Genomic DNA, 22,628 nt, shown 5'->3' with positions numbered 1-22,628 from the left:
TCCACTGCTGCTATGCCGCTTTGGGGGCCCCCCTGTCAACAATCAACAGTTTGCCATAAATTATTTTTGCAAAATGCTCACGCTCCAATGCGACCCCAGGGAGTCAGTCAGTGGGCACACACACACACACACTCTCGCATGTGTGCGCACAATGAATGATAAGCTGCAGAATACATACATACATACATATATATGTATATATATATATATATGTACATGTATATGGTCCCATTGCGATTGTCGCGCAATCGAGCATTGAGCAAGTCCCACCGAATGCAGCCCAAGCGTCACCCCACACCACCCCCCCGCCACCATTACAGCAACCCAACCCGTTCCCTTTGTTCCATCCTGCAAGAATATTGCAAGTACGAGTTGCATATTTTCTCGCATTCGCAAGATACAGATAAGAGAGCGAAACACTTGGCGGAGGAGGAGGAGCCGCAGCCGCAGCCGCTGCCGGAGCCCTGCATTTGTCGTTTGTGTGTTGGGCAAGGTTCGAAAGTGTTGTAAATCAATTAGGAAAAGCAAAAGCCTTCGGAGCAGTGCCAGAAAGTAAGTCAGCTTACTGCGTCGTACGAGCAGAGCTGAGCAGAGCGGAGCAGAGGATTGTGGCAGGCACCCCTCCTGCCCACCATTATGATTTATGGCAAAACAAAATGCACAAATGCCATTCGATTCGGCCTGGGATTGCATCTCCGGGTCGTAAATTACGGACATTCGAGCGAGCGGAGGGCCAAAGCTAATTTGTTGCCCTAATGGGACCCCCGATCAGGTGCACAGCCACTCCACCTGCGGGCTGGCCACACTTTTGTGGGTGGAAATAGTTTTCGGTTCTCTCTGGTTCTGGCCTCTCCGTCGGCCTGTACATCCATCTCGATACAATCATAAATAAACGCATATAGATGTACATATGTATGTATGTATATTATTCCGGTGTGAGTGGGAAATGCTGGAAAATTGCCATTTATTTACCAAAATGCTGACACGTTTGAAGATTTCATTGAGATTCCCTTTGAATTATGTATCCGGTTTTGGATCCATCGATGTTATTCATTTGGTTACACTCAACAGTATTATTTATAATTTTTATTTGGACAGAAATACATTTTATTCGTGCCCCCCTACCCCCCAGAATATTATTGCGTGCCTAAATATTAATTTAATTCAGGTAATTTGTTAGGACATTTTATGTCAAGCAATTACCAAATCATTTGCTGAAAATGCCAATAAACACTGACCAAAAATTGGTTAGCCAATTATGGAAGTCGCGTTTCAATTAAATTCGGTTAAATATGTGATTGGAAGTATTACTTTTGGTTTGCTTCGGCCAAACACCAAATGTGAAGCAATAAATTAGTGCTGAATGCATAATTCAAAAGAATATATACTCAGGGAAAAGTGTTCAAGTGTGACCCGTAATTAATCCAAGGTTCTATGAAATTATGTAGATATATAACTACATAGAACCAGTTCATTGATGGAACTACCACATAAAACTACCGAAACTCCTGCTCAACTCCCGTATAAAATTTAGTAGAACTTCCCCATTAAATGATTTTGACTACCGAAACATTTAGTCTCCTCAGAATTCCGACTTTATGTGCATTAAATGAATAAAAGAAACTTTACTCGTTCATGATATACTCCTCCTATGTAGTCACAAATCTTTTTGTATTTATTTCTACTTTAACTTCCCAGTCGGATTAATTTTAGTTTGGCACAAAGGTTCCCCGCTCAACTCTTCTGCTGCTTCTTCGTTTCCCGCAGCTGTCGTCTGGTTTCGTTTTGTTTCGTTTCGTTATTAATAATAACTACAAAAAAATCTTTCAAGCAAAATATGAAAAATAATTAAAAACCTATTAAAGTCAGGGGACTAACAGCAGCAACACACAAAAAAATTGGCCAAGAGAAAACAACAAAAGTGAACAATAACGAATGGAGAACAGTCAAATCAAATTACCCAAAAATATAAAGAAGAGTCAGAGCAGTGGCAGAGCAGAGGCAGAGCAGAGGCAGAAATAATAAAAAATCATTAAATGCACGAAATGGCAGAGAAATGTGCCATGGCCATTAAGAATTATATGCCCAAATAAAAAGAGACCTCAGACCCGAGAGTCGTCGGGCAGGGAGTAATTATTATGCGAAGATCACGTATTCGCATTTTGCAAATGCGAACATGGGGCAGGGAATATGGATGAATGGTTGGATGCTTGGATGCTTGGCTGGATGCGGAGTGGGGAGTGTACGAGCATGCAGGCCACAATAGAAGGACGACGATTTATGCGACCAGACACTGTGCAAAGAAATAAAAACATAAAAGCCAGCAACAGCAGAGGCAGAGGCAGGACATCAGCACATCAGAATCGAAGCCGTGAATACCCTAGAAAGTTCAGCATGCAATAAATACCCTTACAATTTATAGAGAGAGGATTTATTTATAATTTAAAGTCGACAAAAGAGAAAATTTTTTGCCAGGGAACTATCAGATATCAGATAAGGAAAAAAAACTCTGACATAATTGGTACATTTTTAACAAAATAAAGGAGAAACAAAATAATTTTCGAATGTTAATCAATCCAAGATTAATGAGGGTATAAGACAATGACAATTTTTCATCACTTACCTAAGCATTTTTTTAAAATTACGCAAATATAAATATCTGTAATAAGAAATCATTGGAAAATTCATTAAATTTTGCAAATGTACTATATCGTACTATTCTATATCCTAGTATTACTATTATATTATTCTTATATACATGTACTAAAGTTACAGTGCCAGAAAATAAAAGAAAAAGAAATCATTAAACTGCTCTGGATTATGAACACCTAAATTCCCCCACACTGCCCCCCACTCTGCTACTAGTACCAAAGACTATAAAATTACTATACAATATTTCTACATGTATCATAACACCCTTCGCTAGGGTATCAAATCATAAAGCCCAAAAACAGAACTGAACGGAGCGGAATGGGTCGCTAAATGCTAAATGTGTAGCAAAACAAAACCGTGCCTGTTTGTGCATGTCTGACATGCTACGTGTGTGTGTGTGTGTGTATGTGTGTGTGTGTGTGTTGGCCAAAATAAATTTCAATTTTGGCTTTTTTGTCCTCGTACATCTCCATTCCATCTCCATCTAAACACTCCAACACCTTGCACCATCTCCAACAGAGTGCTCCTCCAGTGCTTCACCACACCCCACACACCGAGTAATTGGCTCAAATTACAGAAACTCAGATCCCCCCACCCTTCCGACCACAAAAAACAGTCTCCAGGCCCAGTACCGGCTCAAAACCCATCCCCAAAGCCAGAGCCAGTGCCAGAGCCAGAGCCAGTGCCAGTGGCAGGTTCCATGCAACACAGAGCAGAGCCGTCCCTATCCGTCCCGACCCGTCCACGACTCTTATTATTGTCATGGCACACAATATTGTTTCCAAAAATGAAACGAAACGAAACAAATACGTGACCAGAAATTAAAGAAAACAAAAAACAAAAAATAAAATAAAAATAATAATCATAAAGAAGGAACCGGCAATGGTGCGGTGGTAGGGGGGCAGAAATATAAAGCCAAAACTACGCCAGCCCCCCCCCCCCCACTCTCCTTCCACCGAAAAACTGTGCAAAATAAAATAAGGAAACAGCAGAAATCGCGTTGATTTGAATTTTAAAATGTTTCATGGCATTTGTTTTGTTTGCACAGGCTCCCCCCAACGCCCAACCCCCAACCTACCCCTGCCCCAGCTCCGCGCCCTGCACTACCACCGCTGCTGCTGTTCAGTTTTGTGGTCTGCCAACTTTGTTTCAGACACAGTGGGGCCTATGGCTTCCAGATAGTGATATAAGTGCGAAAATTGCTCATAATATATGGATAGGATATTTTATGATAAAATGGATACACCTCGGATACAAGGTGTGATATTATAGAGGGATATACATGTGTACATAGGAATGGAGAAACTTCTTCAGCACAAAAATTTGATAAATGCAATGGCGCAGACACAAAATTGGAGTTACCAAATGGACTTTGGAATACTCAGACCGAAAATGGTACTACGGATTTTCAGGCAGAGTACTGGCAGACTGCTGGCAGATCAGAGAAATTCGAAAACATATTATGCTTGGTCTCAAAACTATAAACCCGATGAACGTTGAACATAAAATAGTGCTTGACTGCAGCTGCCATTTATGGAGTATTCAAAAGCCCAATAAAATCCAAAATTAGGTGTGTTCATGGCCCCTTTTAGATTTCAACTCCAATCTACTGCCAGCTTTTTTTTTGGGCTATATTTTTTGTTTTTGCTACCACTGTGCCCATTGGTAATATCTATGGCTATCACTAAAAAAAAGTTTTACACTGCCATTTGCTGTCATTGTTGCTGGTTTCGTTGTGTTGCTTTCTGCCATTTGGTGGCAGCAGCAGCAACAGCAACACCAACACCAGCACACAGCCACACAGCCACAAAGTCCAACTGGAAGCCGCAACAAAGTTGCAAGCAGCGGCGAGTAGAGAGCCCCACAGCAGACCCGACCAAACCAGACCAGACCAGACCTTATGCCTTATGTAAATTGTAAAAAAAAAAAATTGATAATGAAACTTTTCAACGCAATAAATAATAGCTGACAAGGGACGGCAATCGGCGAAATAGAAATGGAGAGGGCGAGAAGAGGGCGGTAAAAAAGTGAGCTAAAGAGACAGAAGAAGGAGAGGGGGGGCGCTATAGGAGGAAGCAATAAAGGAAAAGCCTGAAAATTCTACGTTTATTATTGATTTCGTGTTGAATTTTTGATTATTTCTAAAAATATTACGATTGGGAAAAAGTTGCCACCGAAGGTGGGTTGGGTCTCGTATGGGGAAAGAGTAACCCCCATCCAGCCGCTGAAACGACTACCCCTTGGGAGCGGCACGTGCGATATTGATAATGCCCAACTGGAATCGTCGTCTAGGTCAAGATTGGGCATACTTATTATAAGTGCACATGTAGTATGTAGTAGGCATGCAACATACCTCAACAAATATTAGAAGTGAGATTTGAGATGTTTAGTAGGATAAGCCGCCGAGCAGATACCTCCTAAAGATCTATGAACATAAGCAAAAAATTCCTCACAAGAAAATGATTATAATATCTCGCTGAAAAAGGCTAAACAAAATTTATTTAAGAAGCACCCAAGGAAGACACACAAAATATGATCTTAGCTGTTGTATTTTTGCTCTTCTGCCCTTAGAAATTATTCGATAATGAGTGAGAATCAAAACTCTAGCAAAGCCTTGAGGTTTGTTTTGTCAAATCAATTGGCTGCAAAAAAATATTTTAAATAAACGATTGCTACTAGGCTATCCCAGGGGGTGTAGAGTAGGGCTAAGGTATCCTATTTAACAGCCAGATCTAGCCAGATCATCATCGGATCATTATTCCAAAGAAGCATTATCAATTCGTTCATATTGATGTAAATAGAGTTTGAAACAAAATACCCTTAGCAACGTAATGATACCCTGTATTCGGGGCAAGCCCACAACACGCTTAAAAATATTTCTTTATGAATTTATTTATATTTTTGCGCTCTCGTTTTCGCGAGTTCCAAGACATAAAACTGAAAAATAAACACGCATAAAAAATAACAAGAAAACGAAGAAGAAGTGGGAGAGGGAGAATAGGGAGGAGCAACAAGCAAAGAAGCTAAAAAAAAAAAATTAAAAAAATTTGCTATGCAAATAAAGAATAAGAATATGGCCTCCCTCTGCCACCCGAAAGAACCCCTTTGGGGACAGAGTGGGTAAACAAACACTCCCTCCCCGCACTCCGCTCACACCTGGCACCACTCTCACAGACTCGTTTCCCCCCCACCCCACCCGCACACACACAGACACACAGAGATAGATGCTTATGAGTTCCATGGGGTAATGGAAAAAGGTGTGCCCCCACAATGTCGTAGTCGGAGAGACTCTCAGCCGGAGCTATGGTGGGAGCGGGGGGGCAGGTTTCGGAGATGGAGGTCTCGCCGACGCGCAATAAAAAAATATTCTAAGGCAGACCCCAAAACAAAAAGAAAAAAAAAACAAACTCACAAAAAAAAAAGTTACAAACAAAAAACTATAAACAACAAAAAGTCATCAAAGTCGAGTTTCGGTTTCAGTCGCGCTGATAAATGTCGCATACCCTTTGCTCTGAAAGATACAAACACACACAAAAAAAATACAACAAGACGTTACAGAGAGAAAGATCCCAAAGGAAAAACACTTTCCTTTCCGTTGCCCAATTGGATTTAAGAATATTCAAAAATTCAATTATAAGCAGAGAAAAAGGGGGAAAGTGGCAGGGATTATGCTTGGGGATCAACAAATGTGAACAGAAAACTTTTCTTTTCTTTTCTTTTGCTTTGCATAAATACATATCCAAGGCTCTTAAAGGATAGCCTAGCCCTGGGCTTCCATTTGCCAAATTAAATTCATTCGGTAGTACTTGAACTTATTTATAAATGATTTAAATCTTTGTATAACTTTTAGAATTTCTTTTCTCTCCGTTTAACCCACCACCACCAACAGGTGTAGCCCGTGCAAATACTCCCAAAGATAGTCGGCTCCGATAGTCTGCTCTCCTTACTATCATTTCACACACAATTCAATCCAATTGAATCAATCAATCAATCCTCTATACCCCCATCCCTAGCCATCTCATAGAGGGTATCGCATGCCACAGCCAGAGGCTTCACCCACAATCGAAAATTGAAAATGAAACGACAGCAAATGTTTTGCATAAAATAAAACTATAAATTGTGTCTGGCTCGAAAATTGGATAAATAACAAAACAAGAACACCCCACAAACCTAAACAATCAAAAAAAAAAACAAAAAAAAAAAAAAAAAAAAAACAAATATGAGTAAAAAAAGAAAAGGAACGACTTGAAGCCATTCATTGCACGACGACAACTCATAAATATTCAAATTTGTGGCTGTTGTTGTGTCTGTCTGGGGTCTGGTGCTGGTGCTGGTTCTGGTCCGTAGTATTCTGAAGTTGCATTCTACAATCTATAATTGTGTGAGTCTATTTCAGATACTCGAACTACATGCTGCTCGTGTTATGTCCAAGTGTCGTCTGACAGAGCAGAGTGTGGCTGTGTCTTTGTGTGTGTGTGTCTGTGGCTGTGTGGGTATTTAAAAATTTTTATTGATTACGTCTGTCAACAAATAGTAAAAATCGTAAAGTCAATTGCAAATATTTACCCGACCCTCGAGGCGACCAGGCACACATCTGAATACTGATGAATACCTGCGAGTGCGAGAGCGAGTGCGAGGTGCGAGTGCGAGAATAAACCCATTCAGTGGCCTGGGGCCTGCCCTAGACAGCGACTCAGAGATACCGTCCCGTCCCGATCTGTGCGTAACCCGCACACCAGCTAGCTCCCCGCCCCTCTAACACCTTTGAATTATCGCAAACTATTGAAATTCACACGTCTCGTCTGGTTGGGCCTGTTCCTGTTGCGATTCGTTACGTTTGAGTTAGATCTATCGAACGTCTAGCCGTCTGGATCGTAAAGTACGATTCTAAAATGCCACAACAACAACAACAACAACAACAGCAGCAGCCAGCAGCACATTTGAGATCTGAATTCTGAAATAGTAAACTGGGAAGGCATTGAGCAGCAGACCGTGTGTCGGGATCGATTCGCATTAGGGGTCCATTGGACAGGCCGAGGCTGCAGCTGAGGCTGGGCTGGGGTTGAGGCTGTGGCTGGTACTGGGACTGGGGCTGCTTGTAAATTGCTTAATTTACTTGAGGAGGCATCTAGAGTCTAGCGGATCGCAGGGTGTGGCCATCAGTCTGGGGGTGCAATTGATTGATCATTTGGATCATGATTAAGTTGTGAACTATCAGGGCGAAGCAGCAGCCAAACCAAACAAAGTGTGTAGAGAACAAAAACGAAATATTTACTAATAAAGAGAGATCTTTAGAGGATACCTCCCAGTTCAAATTTAAATTAATAATGAAATAATAAATTAAATAAAATTAAATTACAAAAAACATGGAAAAAAGTCTCCAAAATGATACCCTGCATTGTTTTCATCTCTCCCCCCCTTTAAACGGTAATCAATATACATTAAGCGATCCACTGACGATAATCCTGAACCCGTTCCCCTTGAAGTCAGTCACTGCAGCTTCGTGTGCCGCGTGTGCCACATAAACGGGCTGCACGGCCCACAGTCGGCGGCTACGAGAGATCACATTAATTGCCACAATGTTCTATAAATGTCCCACATGGGGCTCCCCAAGCCCCCCTTCAGCTACAAGCTGCGTTCTGTGGCTGCGGCTCACATGTAACTCAATTTGCATTTATTCATATTAATAATATTATATGCCATATTGTTCAGCGCTGAGACGGCGACGACGACAGCGACTGCGACAGCGACAGCGATTGCAGGCCACTTTGGCTGCATCGAAATTTAAATATTTAATTTAACAAGTTTTTCAATTAAATTAATAATGCAAATTGTTTGCTCCGCTGACTTTTTCCTCGACACTCGCCTTGGTCCGAGGAGAGCGAGCAGAAGAGCAGGCGACAGGCGACTTTTGGGGCCAGGATGGAGTTACGCATACGACGGGTTGGCCCTTTGTTGAGCAACAAGTAAACATAATTAAATATCTGAGTAAGCAGCGAATAAACAAAAAGGGGGGAACAAACGTTACGCTGGAGCATGACAAACATTGAATACCATATCGAAAATAAACCGTTATATTATTTATATTATTTTGGAAACCAAAACTCGAAGTTCCTAAAGGATTCAAAAATGCAGAGCCACTTTTTATAGATATTTTTGCTGTTGCAATTTTTGTAGTTTTTTGCCTCTGCTCTGATGTATGCTGTGCTCTTTAGTGAATATACCGAGAACTGCAAGGGTATGAAAAACGGACATTTAACAAGTTGAGAGCTTAATTTATTTGTAGGTCATTTTCATGTAATGCAAACTGCAACAGCAGCAACAGCAGCGGCAGCAGCAAAAGCAGATACATCGGAGCCAGAGCCAGAGCCAGCGCCAGCCATAGTCATCAACATCATCAACGTTGTCGTAGTCAGCGCCTTTGCCATGGCAAAACAATCATAAAACAAGCAAAAATTATGAGGTTTAAACGTTACGACTTGATGATACCTCGCTATGAAGGCACTACTTATGGCAGAAATTGTCTTAAAAGGGGCCTTAAGAGGGGGAAAAACAACGATCAATTCTTCAATTTATTTATTTATTATGTCTTAAATAATTATCAAAATGCAACGATTTTATTTTGCATAAATAGAGAATGAGCATGGAGACATGTCCTGTCCGGTGCACATACACAATATACCCGTGGAACAACTAACGGGTGGGTGGGGTGTAAAAACAAATCAGCAAACAGTACAAATAATACCCAGTACTCTCATGTTCTCTCGAGTACGCGACAGCGCCAACAAACAGACGCGTCGGGGCTAGACTAACTATATAAGAGATTTTTATATTGGGGGTTCGTGTCAGCGGCGGGGCGCGGCGCGGCGCGGCGTTTGCAAATTAGTTATGTAAGAGAGTTATGACAACAAGAACCAGACACAAAAACAACAACCATCCATCCAACCATCCCAAACATACACACGGAGTACGAGTACGGTGGAGCAGAGTACGAGAGTATTTGTTGTCGTGGAAGGTTAAGAAGTTGACATTTGAGGCGTTTCAGTGTTAGAAACTGGCAATGAGCTGCAAAATTATGAGCTTGCCTTTTGCCCAGGGGGCGGGCGGGAGATTGCAGGACCTTCTATATGTATTAGGAGTGTATGTGTGTACACTGTACCATATATGTATGATAAAAGACAGCCAGACAGCAAAACATCTCCCTCCACAGTTATCTTATCTGTGCCGACTTTGGCCTGTCACTATTTGACCAAATAAGACTATAAACTAGTAGTCTCAAGTGAAAGCAATTGGACAGTTGTTATCTGTGAACCAAATCGTTATAAAAGTGGGGTATATGTAGCTTTTGTATCTACGGAATCAAGGCTGCCCACCGGCCTTGGCTCTTGGCCGTCTCGTCTGGTGGGAAATTGCATTATAGTTTTTGTAGTATAAGTGGTACTTTTACTTCATTTTCTTGATGTATGCTTGGGCTTATCTAAAGTTTTTATATTCCTTTAAGGTCTGAACATTCTTCTGTGCCTTCTTCTTTGTTCCTTTAATTTTTCAGATTTTTTACAGCTCTTCCACCATCCTCCAGATGTTCTTTTATAGCCATTCTTTTTCTTTAACTTGCTGCCCTAGCTATCCAATTTTTCTACGCATATTTAAGCTTCATATTCTGTTTATATGTTTTTAAAGTGCCCCTCCATTTATCATTTCTCCACTATATATACTGGATCCACAATGGACGAAACCAAAGAATCCCAGCAAGTGTAAACCGAAAGTGATCTCTCCAACCCGAATCAGCACTTGTCTGGCTTCCCACTGAGTGATCATTGATCAGTGATCACAAACACTGCTTCCGTTCGATAATGCTCTCTGAATATTATTATTTGTACATTTCTCTGGCATTGGAACCGGGGGGGGGACTGGCTGATTGATTGGACACACAGTCTGACTGCCTATCAAGTGTCTTGTTTGTGGATCTCGTTGAGTGAGTTGGTTTCAAATGAATTTCTATTTTCCTCTTCATACGAATAAATTCTTTGGCTATCGATGTTGACCGAATTCTTTTCGCATTTTCGGCATAAACAAAATTTCTGGCAAAGACGTTCCGTCTGGGAGGAAGAGACCCTGAGAGGCCATCGATAAGGGTTTACAATCGAATCGGCTTGCTGTTTTTGGAGTAGAGCCGAGTGAGATATTTCTGTCGGTGGGTTGGCCTGATAAGAACTGCCATCAGACCATCAGACCACGCTGCAAACTGGCTGTTTGTTTGTTGGTTTGTTTTTCTTTCGATCCACAAAACCTGAATGAGCAAAATCGCACTCAAATCGAGTGTTCCTGAGGTCTGGAGTGGGTTCTATTTAAAGGTATATTTTATATAGTTTATTTAGTGCTGTCTGGGGGGTGTTTGCTTTGCTGTGAAGGGTCTAAAGGTGGACACTCCATGCGCTTTGCATGCTAAGTGTATCCACATCCAGACCTCTGATTCATTGATAACACGTGCCGAGTGCACCACACCTGCCTTGCCCAGACCTGCCCAGACCACAGACTTGGGTCTCCTCCCAGCCCCAGCCCCAAACCCACAGCAGACAGTGTGCTGTTGCTTGAGCAAATACGAGTACTATTTGCCCAGATAATTCAGTTTTCAGACAATGCGTGTTCCGTATATATAGTGCACTAACCATGTGACTTGGTACGTGCACATCGGGGCACACTCTCTCTCTCTCTGTGCCCCAGTGTGCGAATGGCAACGATCGGAACCGCAGCTGATAAGAACTGCCCTGCTAATTGATATAGTAGCTGCATCATCCGTCTGACGAACTTTCGATTGCCCTGACAGTGACTATACGGAATAACGGAGACCTGGGACGCGTATTGCTCAATTTTTGGATTACAAATCGGTGCTTTAATGGGGCGTTGGGGCTGTGGGGCGGGCGGGCCTTTGTGGAAAGTCTCATGTCATGGCATTAATTTTGCCAACAGGCAAAAGATTCATTCTGAAATTGAGCTGACATCATCGGCGCATTTTAAAAATAATTATCATTGCCCACCGATACATATGTATGTACATACATATGTACATATATGTATATGCATTAGTGTATATACATTTACTGGACAATGATTCGACTTTCTTTATTTGAATTATGGGAGTCCGAACTAATCAAAATGATGTCTTCAGCATCTAATTTTAATTAACTAATTACTGAATGGCAATGTTTTTAGTTCTAAAGAATTATTTAGTTGGTTATTAAATACAAAATTGTGGATAGAACGGAATATAATGGAACTTGATTGGTCTCTATTATCCGACAGAGGGATAGCTCATCATTAGCTCAGACTGACAGTTAATAATTTATTAGCATTATATTGTATACATGGGGTAGGTCGTATACGTGATTAACCAGCAACGCAAAGAAGATATATTTCCATATAAATATCAATTTCTACTCTCTACACTACCCCAATATGTCTTAATAATACCTAATATATTTCTCAATTTAGCTGTAATTCAACTGCATTCATCCAAGGGCAAGTCCCATGCTCCCTTGATACATCTATTGGCATTCCTGCATGCGTTTGAATAGTATTTTCGAATATTCCAGAAGTATCTACAGCCATAGAAAAAGGGCCTAAGAACTTTAACTTTGATTCAAATCAATATGAATTATATTTTTAATTTGTATATGTATTTTTTTCTTTTTACAATGCAATTTTTATCTATTTGTGTAAATGATCCTCTAGCTGAATGCTTCCGTATTTAATTTTCCTTTATCTTATCATTGCTTTTTCACACAGTAGACATTTCCGCACTTGAGTTTCTTTGAGGATTTCCTGTAAAAATTCCAGCTCTAAAGAGCCACCCCAAGATGCTCTAAGCTGCTCTCTCAATAGTAAGTAGATCTCTTGAAGTAAGTAGTATATTAAGTATTTGCAGTTGGTGACTAATCTAATGGCAAAAAACACAACAACAACAACAACAAACACAAAAAATACAGCTTGCATAAACAACTTTGAGAAAATGTTTATTCTCTGTTTTGGGGTGGGGACGAGGGGGGGCTTAAAATAATTTCAATTCCAAGTGGTCGACCACGGGCCTCATGCAAATGAGGCCTCGAGTACATTAAGTATCCAATGCACCCATACATCTGCAGCAGGCTCACAGATACACACACACACACACACACACACATCCATCTAAGTATTACTTAATATCATTGACTAAGCGCTGCTCACCGAAAACCGAGCCATCAAAACAACTTTCGATTACGAAATTTAGCACAGTTCATGCCTCGGTCTGTGTACCAGGGGCTGTGGGGGCTGGGGGGCTGCGGCTGCCCAGGGAGAAGCCAGAGAGAACTGCAAAGAAAACCAAACAACAAGAAAAGAAAAAAAAAAGAAATAACAGACTTAATGAGCTTTGCGAAATGTGTGTGTGTGTTTGTTTGCTTGCCCTTTCGATGGCTGCTGTCAAGTACAATAAACGACAACAGGTTGAAGCCCAAGAACCCAACAAAAAAAAAAAAAAACCAAAAAAAAAAGGAAAACAACTCAAACAGCTGAAATGGAAAAGTAAAACCAAAACTACAGTGGAACACTTTGGATACCCTTCCACAGTGCAATCAAATAAAAGAGGGCTGGCTATAAAGTAACCTTCCAGCAGAGACTGTGGAGTTTTATTTGTGATTTGTTTTACGTTCAAGTCAAGTAGTGCCTGCAGTTTTCCAAAGTTAGCTTAAGAGCTTAATAAGCTATAAGTAAGCTGAATAAAAGAATGATTCAATCAGGACTAGATTCACTCTAAAATAGCCACGAGAACAAGCGACTGTTGGCAAAAATAATGGAAACCGATTTCTGTGCATGGCAAACAGCTTATTAAAATCCAAATACCCCCTTTTTTTTTTCCAGTGTATGTACAAAAAACATACAAAAAACAAAATGCAACTGCCTGGCGATGAGAACGGAGCTGAACAGACGCTGACGATGACGATGACGATGGGGCTATGATGATGATGACTAATGGTAATCTAAAATAAAAAAAACTGAAAACTCACCCATGGAACCCAAGCAAAAGAAGAACTCGAGGCGAATTTCGAATTAAAATAAAGTCATTGCTGTGGTTTTCGCCCTCTCCACACACTGTATGAGTGTGCCGATTTTGTGGTTGCGTGGCTCAGTGGTTTGGCATTGGGTGGATCGCCTCGTGCACGCGCTGTGCTGCACTGCCGTCATGTGGTCGCCTGATCTTCAAATGTTCTATGAAGTGTGCAACATGGAATCAGCTGTGTGGTGTGTGCCATTGGCTCTGCTGTCCAAAAAGGAAACTTTCAACAAATTTTGGCATACATAATAATAATTATTGTATAATAAACAATGGCAAATTAATGCCAAGAATTATTTGCTGACTGGCATATGGAGAAGGAAATTGATAAAAAAAAAAAAAAAAACTGAAGCTTGATCATGAAATAAATAAACAAAAAAATTGTATGGAAAGTGAATGAGAAACAGAAGCAGAACATTCAGAAATCAATTAAGCTGATAAAACATTTTCTTAGAAGAGACTCAGAGAAGAAATAAAATGACTGGCATTTGTATTTGTATTTGCATTTGCATTTGTATCAATCAGAGAAAGAACAGCAGTCGGAATTAAATTATTTAATTAATCTGGTCTTGATTTTGGACTTGGTCTTGCTCTGTGGCTTGCTGCTTTCTGAGCTTCTCCATTTGATCGGTGTAGAAGCCATTGAAGTTAATGCGATGCACCAGATTTATAAAGCTATTGCGGTTCTTCCAGGCCGATGTTTTGATTTGATGCAGGAACGATACCAGCAGATCCTGGAATTCCCAATCAAAGTAGTTCACACGCTCCGCAAAACTCTCCGATGGCTGCAACAAGCTCTCCAGCTGGATGTAGTCACAGAAATCGATGCAGATCTTGCACAGCTTGAAGATGGCGCGACTCAGGTGCGAGGATTCGGTCATGACGCAGCTCTTGAGGCAGCCATCGAGAAAGTCCTGATGGTGCTTGAGCACCAGCTCCACGTTCTTCACCGTCTTCAAGCGCTCGTTGAAGAGATGCCAATTGGGCACAATTACCTCGTATATCATGTAGTACTCGATGTTCTGTATGGCGTTCATCATACGCTGCCGCAGGGTGCACAGCGATCGGTGCAGCTCCGCGTACTCGCGCCACGGCCGATCCTTTGGCATGTCGTTCAGCTTCCAGATCTTGCACATCTGTCGCTCGGCGTGCTTGCAGAAGAAGAGCTGCCGGAAGAGCATCTGGTACTTGGAGATGGCCAGTTGGTTGATCACAATCGAACAGGGCCACTTGGTCTCGTAGGAGAAGGAGAAGCACTCGATGCCGCTGAGATCCTCGCGGCGCGTCTGCGACTGGCCGTACTCCTCCTCCTCCTGACGGCCCATGATCTTCGACAGCTGCGTGACCAGGTCATAGGTGAGCAGGTCGCAGTGCACATAGTCGCTGTAGGGATCCTGACGGGCCAAGGAGAACCGCAGGGTGAGGCCGAGCAGATTCTCCAGGATCATGGGCTGCACGTCATCCACCGGCTTGGACAACTCGGTCTCGCAGGCGTCCATGAACTGTGTAATGAAGTCGCCCTGGCCCAGCAGCAGATAGTTCTTTACGGACTGCAGATGCCCCATCAGGTCGTGCCCCTTCAGCAGCACGTCCAGGAGCATGCCGGCTGCAAAGTGGTAGGCCTCGTTGATCACCTTCTCGATCCGCCCGCCGCTGGTCGGTGCCAGTTGCTCCTCCAGATTCATCTGTTGGATGGGCAGCGTCGCCTTGCCGCACTGCCGGATCACGTTCAGGTATTTGCCGGTGTTCAGAATCTTGTCCGTGTACCGCGTCAGGAATGTGGGCACCCGACTGGGGCGCACGGTGTAGCGTTTCTCCCAATAGTCGTCCGCGTAGCGACCGGTCTCCGTGTACTGGCGTCCTGCACCGTTGTCCTGCACCAGGAACTCCTTGGTGTGGTCCACCAGCTGGCCCGTGTGGATCCACAGCTGCAGCTTGCGCATATACGGCACGGCTGCGGCATTCGTCAGCTTGGTCATCAGCTGCTGGGCCGCTTCGTTGCCCTCCAGCAGCCCTATACGGCCGTATAGCAGGTCCAGCACAGCGGCGCCCCGGCACTTGCCCAGTTGGATATCACGCAGCACCTTCCAGATCTCCTCCATCACCCACATTGTTGGCTGCAGGTAGTACTGAAGCAGCAGCACGGTCATCTGCTGCCGCTGCAACTCCTCGTCCGCCTGCGAGATCAGCTTGTAGAAATCTCTGGTCAGATCCTGCAGAGCGTAATTCAGAGCGTTGAGCACTTGGCCGTGGCCATCGCTGGCCGCCATCATCCTCTGTATGCCCATGAAGTACGTGGCCAGGGGCAGGATGTTCTGCACCACCTCCCTCATGCTTCTGTCCAGCTGGCAGTTGATGGTAAACGAAGTCTCACCATCGCCATTGCCCAAACTGTTCGTATCTGGCGACTGGGGCAGTATGTAGGTGCCTCGCATACCCACCAGACAGTGGAGCACATCTTTCAGTATGTATCTCTGCTGTATATCCGCTGGCAGAGCCCCCAGCTGCGGCTGCACCTTGCCACCATCTTGTGGCACCTTTTCGTAGTCCCAGAGCATGTGTGTGCGATAGTCCGGCGAGTTTGTCGATGTCGATGTCGATGTCAAAGACAAACGGCTCGAGCTGCTGCCGGAGCGTGAGCGTGAGGCAATGGAGCTATCTTCGAAGCTTGCCAGCGAATGAAAGTGGGTCAGCGATGGGTTCGAAATGGCCATCAACAAACGCTCTTTGATCTCCTTCAATTCGGTGCTTGCCTGCTGCTCCTTAATCGCCAGCAGCTGTCTGCATCTTGCCAATATTTCCTTTGTGGAGAGCAATGGACCAGGATCTGTAGCCGTTTCAGATCCGTCACTGCTGTTGCCCTTCTTTTCAGACATAATTTTACGCGTTTCGACAATGCGGAATGTAGTACAAATAGAAACCAAAGTGTCAAATTGACAAGAAATATATTGACAGAACATGTAGCTTCGTATTTGGATGGATGGGTGGCAGCCCTATTTAGATGCATAGCTTTGTTTCTGGTTGGGTGGAAACCCTATTTAAATGTTTTTATACGTACTTATGGCCAATGGCCATATGACAGAGCCAATGGATACACAACGAGTATCCACACACAAAGGAACCTGTTCAGAGACAATCCCCGTGCCAGGGACCGGACCGGCACTGACACGGGTTCGTTGGCGGCTGGCTGCACTATCTCTCTCTTTTCAATATTTGTTCTTGTGTGTAAATAATTAATTACACAGCTCGCACAGTATAAATCCTCCATTTTTCCAAATATGACTAAGAATATATTTAGATGCGACTTATCGCAGCCACAGAAATAGATATTCCATTCCCCGTTTGCTGCACACAACAAAAACTGGGAATTATCATTGTGCGCTCCGTGTTAATTTTTCTTTTTTTTTCAGCTTTCACGACTGTTGAGATTTTCTGCCATATATGGAAGCAGAAATCTGCCAGCTAGGAACAAAAAAAAAAGACAAACACAGCACGAGATGAAGCTGGAATAGTCGTACTATAAATTCGCATTTAATTTGAGCATTTCTTTTGTGCCGCCAGATAAAAGCGTATCTCGCAGGTACACAACAGAAACAGCAAACAGCAACAACAACAACAACAGCAAAAGCACAGAACAACAAATGCCGTACTATTATTTAATTAGCGTTGAGCTCTTGGCCCCCTTAGGCCCTCGGGCATGTACTTGAGTGCATACATATCTCGTATCTAGTATCTTGTATCTTTAGCTCTGGCTGTGGCTATAGCTCTGGCTCTGGCTGGCTACCTATAATACTCGCCAGATTTGTTACATTTTTTATTGCCTGAATATTCGCATAATAACTGCCTGTGGCCTGTGGCCTGTGGGCCACTTCAAGCCCATTCATATGTATCTCTCGGATACATTTTCGTACTGTTTCCCTCGAAATTAGTTTATTTAGCCAACCCAACGCTCGAATGGCCTCTAAAGGGGATTACGGATATTTCTCTGGCTCTAATCTGATAATCACCGGAGTATTCCCGATGACTTTGCCTCTTGTCCTCCCTCCACACACACCATCATCCCGCTTATCTGTCCCTCCATCTCCCTCGCACTCGCCCGCGCCCTCTCCCTCTCCTCATGTTGGCTCTCTACTGTTATTACCTTCTCCTTTTGTGCTACACTTGCTTCATGGTTTATCTTTTGTTTCTATGCTAAACAATTTCTGCACATGTGGCCCATTGTTCATGTTGTTGCTTTATGTTCACGAGGCCCATTGTCGTTGCTGCTGCTGCTCTGTTGCTCCTCTGTTGCTGCTCTGAATCGAGCCCCTAGCAACTAACACACACACACACACGCACACACACTCTGATACGTACCCTGTTATTCGAGCCGACACTCTATGCTCGGAACATGGAACATGCACCGACTTGTCGATGAGTCACACGTTTTTTGCTTTTGTTTTTGTTTTTGCACTTGGCTGTTTCTGGTTTTCTTTCCTTTTTCTTTTGTTGTTTGATTTAAGTACACGGACGCTGTTTGTTCTTGTTGTTGCTGCTGCTGTTCCTGTTGTAGTTTTTGGTGTAATTTGTATTGTTGATCGTGTTGTTGTTGTAACTATATTAGTTGTTGTTGTAGGTGTAACTCTTGTTGTTGCTTCGGTTTACGAAACCTTTCTCTCTATTTTCTTGCTTTCGTTGTTTTGTACTTGAAGCTTCGTAGCCTCTGCCTTTTGAGTTTCACAGCATTTATCTTTGTGCTCAGAGATGGCAGGCCGCTATCTGCTCTGTCGCCGCTCCAGCTGGCTGCATCGCCTGTTCTTTCGGCTGCAGTCCGCGCAGCTCAATTTTCATAGCAGCCAGCTTTGAGTTTCAGGGCAACCAACCACAGCAACAACATTTACATCAAAATTTGTTGTACCATGCATTGTCGAAAAATGGCAACAACAAAAAATGGAAATGCTATGGATTGTTGCTGCAGTCGCTGCGCTGCTCGTCCGCTGCTGCTTCTTTTGTTATATTCGTCGCATTGTTGCCACGCCAGGTAAAAATGGGAAAGTGCACAAACAAACAAACATACATACATACATGTACGTATGTACGTATGATGTACATATGTATGTATGTATGTATTAGGTGTAGCTATCATTCATATTGTGAAAACCTTGGGTCTGCTACAATTACTGTTGACATTTATTTTTTTATTTTTCCTTTTTCGTTTTTGCCTTCGCCTGTTGTTCAGTTGTTCAGTTTCGCATTTCCGCTTTCGTTTCGTTGCCGTCTCCGTCTACGCCATCCAACAACGTCTCGTCATTTGTTTGTCACAGTCGATGGCTTGGCCTGCTTGGGTTGGCTCCGTTGGTAACACCGACAACACCACACCAACAACCACACCAACAACCAACAGAGGCGGCAGCCACAATGGCAGAGTGTTGCTTATCAGTTTTGTTTTTTTTTTTTTTTCTTTTCGTTGAAACAAAAACAACCAAATCTACAGCGCGATACCAACAATTGAGTCAGAGATACAGATACATAGGGCAAATACAACAACAGCAGCCACAGCCACAGCCCCAGCACCAGCCCCACAGAGCCAACGAAAGAGACGTCAAGTTGAAAAACAAAAAATTCGTAATGCAATCGCACACACAGAGATACAGTGGACGCTCGATACTTAGAAATGCGACGGGTTTCAAGGTTATTTGGCAAAGGTAAAAGGTGAAAGTCTAAAGGGTTTCTTTTGGGGGTGGGGGTTCGCTACCCCCCAGACCGAATGTACTCGGTCTGAATGTGTACATCAAACGTACATCCAGATAAGCATAAGCTACAATTAATGCCCAGAGATACGTTACAGATAAGCATAAAACAGTTCCGCCTAGCAACTGTGGGCTGTAATTACATCCACATCAAATTACATATGTGGCATTCCTTGTTTCTAATAACTAAGAATTTCTAATATCAATTGCCAGGCATTCACTGTTCATGCACACGTACCTAGGTACATCCATAGACAAGTACATATGTATGTACATATCTGGGGGTGAGAACAAGTTGCTCATTGAACTCAAACCAAAAGATTTCCTCCTCAAAACATTCTCTAACAACTTGGGATGGTCGAGGGAACGACAGAGCTGAGAGATGCCATCGGCGGAGATAGAGAAACAGAGAAATAGAAAGCAGGAGAAAGGAGGGTTGGGTGGGGGCAGGGTGAAAGACCATGTCCAATCGAAATAATATATTGTACGATCTATTTGTGGTTTGCTTACAACAAAAGATAGAGAAGGAGGGCCAGAGGCACAGCCAGAGGCAGAGACAGAGGCAGAGTCAGAGTCCGTACCCTACCCTCAAAAAGAATCTCGCAGTGGTGCAGAGAAGAGGGCGAACCGAATTGAAAAGATTTGAAGGTCATAGAAACTGTCAAAGAACTCATACAAAGATAGATAGATACATAGATAGATGCATGGATGCATGGACGAATGGGCCCTATGAATGCTATGAATTGGTTGCTGTGATTACCCATAGACAAATTGTCAAGAAACATGACAATTGAGTATTCTCTCAGTGGTTGGGGGGTGGGGTGCGGGTCAAGTTTTTACTGTGGGAATAATGACACTTTGAGTGGCAGGCCGAGCAACAGCAGGGAACAATCAACCACAATGGGACTCTGATGGCATTATAATATGGGGGAGCAGGCTGTAGGCAGAAGATGGATGAAGCGCGCTCGCGCTTCTTTGTCAGGTTGGCAAAAGTTTTTTTTTCGGGTTAATTTCTATACGATTAAAAAAGGAATAAACAAAAAATGGATGGAATGAATGATGATTCCAAAAAGTTCACTTCTGCTGTAGTTGGCTTAACTATGCCAGAACAAAATCAAGAGTATCAGCAAACACGCGAACACATTAAATGTACATATATCCAACATGAGATGTCACTTTCTGGGAAAACATTTTTCAATTTTCGCTTTTTCTTCCCCCCCTGGAGCTGTGTGGAAATTAATTGTGAAAATTTTCTGCTTGCCTTCAAAATATTTTGAGTGTTGTTCAGGCGCTGCTGCCACTGCCACGTGCCCCGAACGCAAATTAGAACATCCAAAACAGGTCCCCCACCCACGACAAAAACAAAACAAACCCAAAAAAAAAAAACAGCCAGCCAAGTGACAAGAGGCCAAGAGATTGGCTGCGCAAAAAAACGATTATATGGAGATCTGTATATGGGGAAGGGCTTTACTTTGCGTTTGGACCCCCACACGTGCCGATGAGCTGGAGACTTTCCATGGGCAGAAATACCCAAGAACTGAAATTAATTGGCTCGACAACTGTCAGCGAAGAACGTCTGAGTAGAGCAGGGATTCTATGAAAAATAAAGACTAGAGAACTTGACACAATATTTGCCAAAAAAAAAAAAATATTAAAACTTTTTCTAGCGTTGTTTTTGCCGTTCCGTTTCGTTCTCTTAATATCTGAATGTATATTTTTCTGTTCCTCAATAACAGAAATTCCGCATTTGAGAATATGCAGCAAATTGTTGACAGAAATGACACACCCAATCTATTTATTCGGTATAGTATTTGTCTTCTAATGGAACGCGCAAGGAAAACAGGGAAAGAGCAATAAATAGAAATAGAAAGCAAAACAATGCCTGAATGCTAATGGAAATGGGAATGGTAATAAGGTGGGGGGGAGCAAACAACAGGTTAAATAATATTGCAAATATTTGGTAAGACTCTGTTGCGGCTCGAAATACCGAAGTCTGGCATCGGAGTCTACTGGGGAATACCGTGCAGATGTTCCCGCCGGAGTTCTGTTTCGGTTTTGAATGGGTTTGGGGGGGTGGTGTGTTGCGGGTGCTCTATGGAAAAACTATGGGAAAATACGCATCGGCTACATCTGGGCGAACGAACGGAAGACGCGTGTGGCTCATAACCGAAACGTGTTTTCGTTGATGCGAAACTATACATCAGATATACCATACAGATCTACGTGATCACTTCCCCGACACCTCGCCACACTCTCTCTCACCCTCTCTCTACCCCTCTACACACTCTTTGCTCTAAAATATTAATGAAAACATCTATAAACTACAAAGTCAAGGAAATTATCTGCGACAGACGCGTCAGAGGCATCATCATCATCATCATCAACATCATCAAATCGCCTTGAATGCGACACAAAATTACAAAATAACAAAAAGTTCAAAATACGTATAAAAATAAAAGAGTGAGTAGAGCAAAAACAAAACGAGACGGAAAAAAGAACAGCATAAAAATGAAAAATGAAAATAAAACGAAATGTCCCCAAAAATATGCAAAACGATTGTGACGTGAAATTGATTTAATTAAATCTTTTATGACGTGACAATTGAATTCTATTTTCGCATCTAATTGGATCTGATTGTCCCCATAGTGCGGTCCGGTCTCCGACCAAACAAGATTCCGCACAGCCACAGATACTGTGGCCAGTCGCACTCGTACTCGTACTCGTACTCGCATATACTCGAACTATTCAAATGTGTGTTCTGTCAACGATTTTTAAGTTCACTTGCACCCTTTCTCCGCTGTCTATTCTTGGACATGACGGAATATGACGATTGCCGTCCCGAAAGTGCTTGAGGTCTGTAGTTGCCCCCCAGACAGCATGGGTTATGCGCTCAAATGGTTGATGGCTTTCGCTGTGAGGGTAACCTTGAAACGATTACAATTGGGGATGGATAGATTGTCATTTAAACATTAAATAGCACAATCTAAATTGTTGTCTATCCGCTTACATTTTGTACAGATTGATGGAAATGGTGGCGAGCCTTTAACGGAACTTAATAGAGAGTTTTCAAGATATGGAATATTCACTGGCTGTTTTCTATATGGTGTGGAAGCAGACGTCAGCGAAGTGTAAATCTAAATCCTTGAACTCGAGCTAAT

At 42.7% G+C, this 22,628-nt stretch overlaps 1 protein-coding gene and 1 long non-coding RNA gene across 5 annotated transcripts in view; both read right to left on the bottom strand.

Moving 5' to 3' along the window:
• LOC111072715 overlaps positions 1-22,628 on the bottom strand; it is a 44,529-nt gene that overhangs the window by 20,520 nt on the left and 1,381 nt on the right. Inside the window, exons 1-2 of one of the 4 annotated variants that reach the window (XR_005968136.1) lie at positions 18,098-18,607; positions 2,624-2,659 (exon numbers count right to left, since the gene is read on the bottom strand). This is a non-coding gene — a long non-coding RNA (uncharacterized LOC111072715). Of the gene's footprint in view, positions 1-2,623; positions 2,660-7,170; positions 7,244-12,876; positions 12,961-18,097; positions 18,608-22,628 lie in introns of those variants that run through there. The other 3 variants (XR_005968138.1, XR_005968139.1, XR_005968137.1) reach the window with 3 other exon arrangements.
• On the bottom strand, positions 14,246-16,713 carry LOC111072710 (gamma-tubulin complex component 2 homolog). Its single transcript, XM_022364723.2, has one exon. The coding sequence runs from the start codon at positions 16,699-16,701 to the stop codon at positions 14,296-14,298; it is 2,406 nt and encodes an 801-aa protein (XP_022220415.2). The 5' UTR covers positions 16,702-16,713; the 3' UTR covers positions 14,246-14,295.

Source organism: Drosophila obscura, unplaced genomic scaffold, assembly GCF_018151105.1.
Source record: "Drosophila obscura isolate BZ-5 IFL unplaced genomic scaffold, ASM1815110v1 contig_1, whole genome shotgun sequence".
In the NCBI taxonomy this organism is placed as follows: Eukaryota; Metazoa; Arthropoda; class Insecta; order Diptera; family Drosophilidae; genus Drosophila; species Drosophila obscura.
The sequence above is the reverse complement of the archived record's forward strand: the minus strand, read 5'-3'. Positions and strand labels throughout refer to the sequence as shown.

Bases quoted from the DNA above. Each gene is read 5' to 3' on its own strand.
- LOC111072710 (XM_022364723.2), bottom strand. From the start codon at position 16,701: ATGTTCTGTCAATATATTTCTTGTCAATTTGACACTTTGGTTTCTATT.